The sequence below is a fragment of the Xyrauchen texanus genome, chromosome 8, assembly GCF_025860055.1.
Source record: "Xyrauchen texanus isolate HMW12.3.18 chromosome 8, RBS_HiC_50CHRs, whole genome shotgun sequence".
Lineage (NCBI taxonomy): Eukaryota > Metazoa > Chordata > Actinopteri > Cypriniformes > Catostomidae > Xyrauchen > Xyrauchen texanus.
The window spans coordinates 19809311-19817363 of record NC_068283.1 but is presented as its reverse complement, the minus strand read 5'-3'; the positions used below and the strand labels follow the sequence as shown (position 1 = coordinate 19817363).

At 39.6% G+C, this 8053-nt stretch overlaps 1 protein-coding gene across 1 annotated transcript; it reads right to left on the bottom strand.

Annotated features, from left to right (window-relative positions):
• Positions 1-1405: 1405 nt before the first annotated feature.
• On the bottom strand, positions 1406-2234 carry LOC127648113 (uncharacterized). The gene is made up of 2 exons (XM_052132717.1): positions 1848-2234; positions 1406-1522 (listed from the first exon to the last, which is right to left on the bottom strand). The coding sequence occupies exons 1-2, from the start codon at positions 2232-2234 to the stop codon at positions 1406-1408; spliced, it is 504 nt and encodes a 167-aa protein (XP_051988677.1).
• Between the last annotated feature and the right edge of the window lie 5819 nt (positions 2235-8053).

Genomic DNA, 8053 nt, shown 5'->3' with positions numbered 1-8053 from the left:
TCTGGTTGTACCTGTCGGCTGAGGCACACATTGGTGAGGTTAGCTCATGAAGGCCACCAGGGAATTGTCGCACTAAAACAACGCCTTCGTGAACAGTACTGGTGGCCAGGCATAGATTGTCTGGTTAAAGAGCATATACAGACCTGTCAAATGTGTCTGTCCTCTGACAAGACTGCCAACACCTCTGCTGCGCCGCTGCAGCCAGTGCCTTTTCCGTCTGTACCGTGGGAAAAGGTAGCTATAGATGTGGTTGGACCATTTAAAACCGCTTTATGGGACTGTCGTTATGCGCTGACATTGATTGATTATCACAGTAAGTGGCCTGAAGTCGCTTTCACCGCTTCCATCACTACTCGCAATGTTACCACCTTCTTGTCACCTGTGTTTAGTAGATACGGGAATCCATGTACTCTCGTGTCTGATAATGGAACGCAATTACGTCAGCAGAATTTGCTATGTTCCTAAAAGAGAGAAACATTCAACACATACGTACTTCTTTGTACCACCCTGCCGCGAATGGAGCTGTCGAACGATTTCATCGCGTGTTGAAAGGCTGCATTCAGTCTGCTGTACTGGAAACGAAGCCGTGGAAACCTGCAGTCACGGAATTTCTCCAAGTGTATCGTGCTACACCACATTCTGCCACAGGACTATCCCCATTTCAGTTGCTTCATGGCAGAAGGATGCGAACGCGTCTTAATGTTCTTCCTCCTCTCACAACGCGTCAGGATGCGCCTGCGCTTCTGCAGCGAGTTTCTTTGAAACAAAAGAAAATGAAAGCATACACTGACTCCAGACGTGTAGCTCGCACTCCTGATTTTAAAGTGGGAGATTGGGTGCGTGTGCGCATTCCAACTCATGTTCAGAAAGCGCATCCGAGGTTTTCCAACCCACGTCAAATTGTGTGTAAACTGGGTGCGTGTACTTACCTGTTATCAGACGGGAAGAACTGGCATGCTTCCTGTAAAGAGAATGCAACTTACTCCATTGAGTGCTAACTGTAAAATGCTTTAATGAAACAATAACATCCTGTAAAGCCACTACTGGTCTGGGATATTTATTATACAACAGCGCCCTCTTGTGTCCTGGGGATCTTATCATATCATTACATCTCCCCTTTTCTAAAGTGATTTAAGAAAATGTAGGGCAACAGTACTGCATAACGTTGAACCTAAAATAGCAGCATTTAAAGTCAGTATGCTCTCTGTAACTTCCTCCTGTAAGTGAATAACGTTTATAAGATGAAAGATTCAAGAAGGCATTATTTAAGTAAGAACGTTCACATGCAACCTGTAAGGGGATAACAAACGTTAAGAGTTAAACTGTTCTCGGGTATTTGTAATTCAGTTAAGTTCATTCTCTCTGTTAGGCTATAAGTTTAGTCTTTCTCTGGGTTTGGGTTTTCTTAATGGGTATCGTCTTTCTTTTCTCTCAGTGTTCTCTCCTTTCTCCTCTGTATCTGCAGGTGTGTCTTCCTCTGTTTTGATGAGCTCTCTTCTGTTTCGCCTGTACTGTTGTCCGCCTGTTTCAAAGACGATACCCATTAAGAAAACCCAAACCCAGAGAAAGACTAAACTTATAGCCTAACAGAGAGAATGAACTTAACTGAATTACAAATACCCGAGAACAGTTTAACTCTTAACGTTTGTTATCCCCTTACAGGTTGCATGTGAACGTTCTTACTTAAATAATGCCTTCTTGAATCTTTCATCTTATAAACGTTATTCACTTACAGGAGGAAGTTACAGAGAGCATACTGACTTTAAATGCTGCTATTTTAGGTTCAACGTTATGCAGTACTGTTGCCCTACATTTTCTCCCCATACGAGGATGTCATCAACGATTACCTCTACTCCCTCCATGTCATCGAACATTTCCGTCATGAGTCTTTGAAATATTTCTCCAGCTGTATTTATTCCAAAAGGTAGCCTTTTGTATGCGTAACGACCGAAGGGGGTGTTAAAAGTGCACAGCGCTGAGCTTTCTTTATCCAACTTGACCTGCCAGTATCCACATTGAGCATCTAATGTGCTGAACACTTTAGCTCCTGCCATCCGAGCCATCACTTTTTCGATCGTCCTCATGGGGTAGTGTTCCCTTTCAATAGCGGCGTTCAAGTCCTTTGGGTCCATGCATATCCGGATCTTCTGTTTTTCTGGTTTCCATACCGTGACCATGCTGCTTACCCACTGCCTCGGTTCTGTTACTTTTTCAATGACGTCCAGGTTTTCCATTCTTCTCAGTTCTGCCTTTACTTTGTCTCTCAAAGCCACGGGGACCTTCCTTGGAGCATGGATAATGGGTTGTGCGTCCGCTCTGATCTTGATGTGCTGTTCTTCTTCCACACAGCCCAGGCCATGAAACACGTCTGCATATTTCTCCTGTATATCTTGACTTTGCCATGTCTTTACCTCACTGATGCGTTTTATGAGGCCGAGGTGTACGCAGGTTTTTAGTCCTAGTAGTGGTGTTGCACTCTGATTTAAAACTTGGAATTCGACGTGATGGAATTTTTTTTTGTATTCTGTCAGCAACAGGCATTTTCCTATTGGCTTTAAACATTGCCCTCCATATGTCACTAACTTTGCTTTTGACTTTCCAAGTTGTGCACGAGTCTGTCTGTGGATTGATTCTGGTATGATGTTGCATTGAGCTCCTGTGTCAATTTAAAATTTTATTTTCCTGTCATTTATTATGAGGTCTACTTCCCAGTCTTCACCATTATTTGATTTTACCATGCCAATAAACATTTCTTCTGAATCTGAGTCAGACTGTTCTTCTACTCTGTGTACTGTTTTTTTTTGTTGCATATGACAATGCTTTGGACATGCACTTGCTTGAAAAATGATTAAATTTTTCGCATTTTTCTCCATAGGCGGGACATTTCCCCCTCTGGTGGTCTCTGCCACAGTATTTACAGTCCTGTATCATGTTTTGCCTGCGTGACGTGACAAATGACGTTTGAAATTCTTTTGCTGGCTCCTTTTGACTTCATTTACGGCACTTCTCGGCTTGTGTGGTTTGCAATTTGTCCATTTGCATGCAGCTCGCCTCAGCAGCCGACATATAGACACAGCCTTGGGTAGATCTAAATCCATTGTTCTCAACAACTTGGCTCTTATCTGGTCATCTCTTATTCCCACGACTATTCGGTCTTTTATTAGACTGTCACATAACTGTCCGTATTCACATGACCTTGCCTTTGTTCTTAAGTCAGTAACAAATTGGTCTATGTTCTCACCGGGGGCTTGAACACGAGTGTTGAACACATGTCTCTCAAACGTTACATTCCTGTGGGGGTAAAATGTTTTTCAAATTTCTCCAGTAATACCTTGAGCTTTAATCTGTCCTCCTGCTGCGTGAATTCGAAGGTGTTGTAAATTTCAAGGGATTATCCCCAATGGCGTGTAATAGCGTGCTGCTTTGTACTTTTGAGCTTTTCCTTCAATGCCTGTAGCGGTCATGTAAAGTTCAATTTTTGTTTCCATTTCTTCCAATTGTCTGCGATATTTCCTTCCAATCTCAAGGGATCTGGTGCTTTTAGTGCTTCCATTTTGGCGAAGATTAGTCCGTTCTGACACCATGTAAAGAGAATGCAACTTACTCCATTGAGTGCTAACTGTAAAATGCTTTAATGAAACAATAACATCCTGTAAAGCCACTACTGGTCTGGGATATTTATTATACAACAGCGCCCTCTTGTGTCCTGGGGATCTTATCATATCATTACACTTCCCACCTGGCTCGTTCTGTTGCACCTGTTTCGGAGACTACTGACATGGATGCTGTGGACTTGTCATTTCAGTTTCATCCTCCTCTGGCGCCTCAAGTTCCCGAAACTCTTCAAAGGGTGTCTACCCGTGTGAGACGACCTCCTCGTTGGCTGGAAGACTGTGTTACTTAGTCACCTTGCATTGCGTGACTATATAAGGATGAGTAATTCATTAAGTCATCTTGTTGTTGATTTTAATATGAATGCTACATTCTTAGAATTTTAGTAAAACTTATTTTTGTTCTTTAGCCTGATTGAGTTAAGTAATTATGTTACATAACCAAGTGAATGCTTTGGTAATTTGGTAATTTTGTTATGGAGTTTCTTTTGTTCTTAAATATCTGTGTAGACAGGTTGCTTTAAGTGATGGGGGAATATGTTGTGTTCTTCTGTGCATACTGGACAGTAGGTGGCGGTAGAGGTTCGGGATATGTGAATATTGAGAATAGGGGAATAAGAGAAGTGAAGCGTTGCACGAGCTACTATCTGTGCTGTACTAGTTTGCTACTGATACTGTTCATTAAAGAATTCCTTATTTAAGAATCTTCTTCATTCTTTCTTACTAAGGATATAACACATTGGTACTGAGACTATTTAGTATAGAAGGGCCACTTCTATTCAAATTAATGAGATAAACATTGGAACTGAGACTATTTATAGACAGGTCACTTCTATTCAAATTAATGAGATAAACATTGGTACTGAGACTATTTAGTATAGACGGGCCACTTCTATTCAAATGAACAATATAAACATTGTTACTGAGCCTATTTAATATAGACGGGCCACTTCTATTCAAATGAACAACATAAACATTGGTACTGAGACTATTTAGTATAGACGGGCCACTTCTATTCAATTAAATGAGATAAACATTGGTACTAAGACTATTTAGTATAGACGGGCCACTTCTATTCAAATGAATGAGATAAACATTGATACTGAGACTATTTAATATAGACGGGCCACTTCTATTCAAATGAATGGGATAAACATTGGTACTAAGACTATTTAGTATAGACGGGCCACTTCTATTCAAATGAACGATATAAACATTGGTACTGAGACTATTTACTATAGACGGGGCACTTCTATTGAAAAGAACGAGATAAACATTGGTAATGACACTATGTATTCTAGATGGCCACTTCTATTCAAATGAATGGGATAAACATTGGTACTGAGACTATTTACTATAGACGGGGCACTTCTATTGAAAAGAACAAGATAAACATTGGTACTGAGACTATTAAGTATAGACGGGCCACCTCTATTCAAATGAACAATATAAACATTGGTAATGACACTATGTATTCTAGATGGCCACTTCTATTCAAATGAATGGGATAAACATTGGTACAGAGACTATTTACTATAGACGGGGCACTTCTATTGAAAAGAACAAGATAAACATTGGTACTGAGACTATTAAGTATAGACGGGCCACTTCTATTCAAATGAATGGGATAAACATTGATACTGAGACCATTTAGTATTGACGGGCATCTTCTATTCAAATGAATAGGAGAAACTGGATCACCGAGCAGTCAACGAATGTAGAAAGGAAGATGTTTAAAAAAACATCTGATATTTATTTTGAGGTAATTATGAAAAGGCACATTTTATTCATGTGGTGAAACCCTGAGTAAAATTCATGATATTTTTGACTAAAAAATTCATAATATTTATAAAAAATTTCCTTTGAAAACTTTTTGTAAAATAATGAATAAATGATTTTTACTCTCTTGTATTCAAGGAGCAAAGAAAGTAGTATCATACTTGTTACTTAATGGTTACACCACATGACAATTTAACTTTTTTTTTTTTTTTTTTAGAAAATGCTATACATTTTTTTCAAAAATGTATGAAACCAAATTGGAAAAGAATACATTTCTGAGAATATGACATAAGTGTTTTAAACTAGATTTTTAAAAGGTTTCTCCATTTAAATGTGGGGGTAATTTGTCAATGACTTTGACTACACAAAAATAACAAATCGACAACTGATTATAATTAAACACGGAGAAAAGTCTTGCACACACAACACTAAATATCCAGATCAGATCAAGTGAAAATCGGTTTTAGGCAACCACATGCGAATATCACGGAAACGGAGTGTTCACATACAGTAATCGGGGTGTGTGTGCGCGTATCTCTGTGTGTGTTTGTGTGTGTGTTTTGGGAAGACTGCAACTGCGCGAGGACTAGTCAGAAAATTTGCTGGCTTTTCTCCTTTAGAGAAATATATTTATATATTTTAAAATATCACAAAAATTAAAATAATATAATTATGAAATCTATATACAGTAGTTGTCTGTTACAGTTACAAGGCTGTTAAGTGACAAATAGTTAGCCTCATTTAACAGCACAATTAATAAGTAGTAGTAACACATACCTGAAGCAGTTAGCAGAATACATCTTGCTGTTGAAGTGCTGATGTTGGCTGAGGCTGTTTAACTACTTTTTTTACATTCCCATTTCAATATTCTAATAAATCTTCTCAAGACAAGTGCACACCTATTTGTCTCTAAAGCACTGATGTAATTACATCCAAAATTTCAAATCTCATTGGCTGGATTGTACGTAACTTCTTTTCAACAATTGGCCAGTTTACATGTCAATCAGTACTTCTTGTCTGATTGGGTGGTTCTTGTTAAGAGTGAATGAAGGCACTGTTTGATGCATAGCGAGCGCTGCATAGCTAACTGGTTAAGTACACATCATACAAGAAATCGGTAAAGAACGTATATAAACCGTCTTAAACTCATATATTTATCAGGTTTAAATGGTAAATGGTCTGCACTTATATAGCGCCTTTTTAACAGCGCTTTACACTGTGACTCATTAACCCATTCAAACACACATTCGCACACCAATGACAGAAGAGCTGCCATGCAAGGCGCTAGCCTGCCATTGGAAGCAACTTGGGGTTCAGTTTCTTGCCCAAGGACACTTTTACATGTGGAGTCATGTGGGCCAGGAATCAAACCACCAACCCTGCGATTAGTGGATAATCCGCTCTGCCACCTGAGCCACAGCCACCCCAATAAGCCAGGTTTCAGTCAAACAGAATGCATGCAAACTATGATCTGTTATAATTTAATTTACAATGAGTGCATTGGTAGAAAGAGATCTAATGTTTAGTTGCCCTATCTTTATATTATGTTTATCTTTAATTATTTGTTTTCTTCAAGTTTGACCTTAATCAAATTTTTTCTTAATGATTTAGTGAGGGTTTTGTGTTTGGTAGTTCAGGGAACAGACACAGAGTCTATATGATATCTAGGTGATACAGACTCTATGTGTTGTAGTTTATGTGACCTGTGACGTCTCAAGTCAGCTACCAGACATTTGGTTTAACCAGTTTTTCTGCTTCCTGGCCTGGGCCCCAGTTAGTCAAATATTATCATTATTCAGACCAAATTACTAGAGAGGAGAGCCACACTTCCCTGGAGGGATGGAGTCCGTCTCTCTTTAGCAGGTCAGGTCTACCCCAAACATTCTTCCAATTGTCTATAAATCCTATTCTATTCTATTCTATTCTATTCTATTCTATTCTATTCTCCAGACACCACTCAGACATCCAGCCATTCAGTGATACTAATCTACTATAAACCTCATCTCGACGAGCAAGGAGGGGGCTAGAGCATATTACAGTGTCTAACATTGTTTTTGCAAATTCACACAACTCTTTAACATTATCTTTAGTGATCTCTGACTGGTGAAGCCGGACATCGTTAGTGCCGACATGAATGACAATTTTAGTAAATCTACGTTTAGCATTATCCAGCACTTGTAAATTTGATTTGATGTCAGACGCTCTGGCACACGAAATGCATTTAACAATAGTCTCTGTTTCCACGTTCCTTACAATAGAACCACCAATAACAAGGGCTCTTTCAACATGGTTCTCAGTGGGTGCATCACTGAGTGGGGAGAATTGATTGGAAACCCTAACAGGAACGGGAGAGTGGTGGCGCTTTGTTGAGCGAGCATGCCGCAGATACGTCACACAAACATCCTGCTGCAGGGGCTCTACAGCCGGAACCAAAGTGTGTGTGTTGCTCTCTGTACTGCCCGCATCCAAAACAGAATCTACTGGCTTCTCTTTCTCACTGATCTCCACTAGCATTCGGATGTGTGTCTCTAACTCAATAACCTCCGTCAGCCTGACTAATTCCTTACATTTATCACATGTGAATCCCTCACTACTGATGGAAGAGGCTATTGTAAACATGTGACATGCAATGCATGAAGAAATAACGTGAGCGTATGCCGTGA

Excerpts from the sequence above, each read along its gene's own strand:
- LOC127648113 (XM_052132717.1), bottom strand. The coding sequence starts at position 2,234 with ATGGAAAACCTGGACGTCATTGAAAAAGTAACAGAACCGAGGCAGTGG. Across the intron at positions 1,523-1,847 it reads ATGACATGGAGGGAGTAGAG|GCGGACAACAGTACAGGCGA; the intron begins GTAATCGTTGAT and ends TCTTTGAAACAG.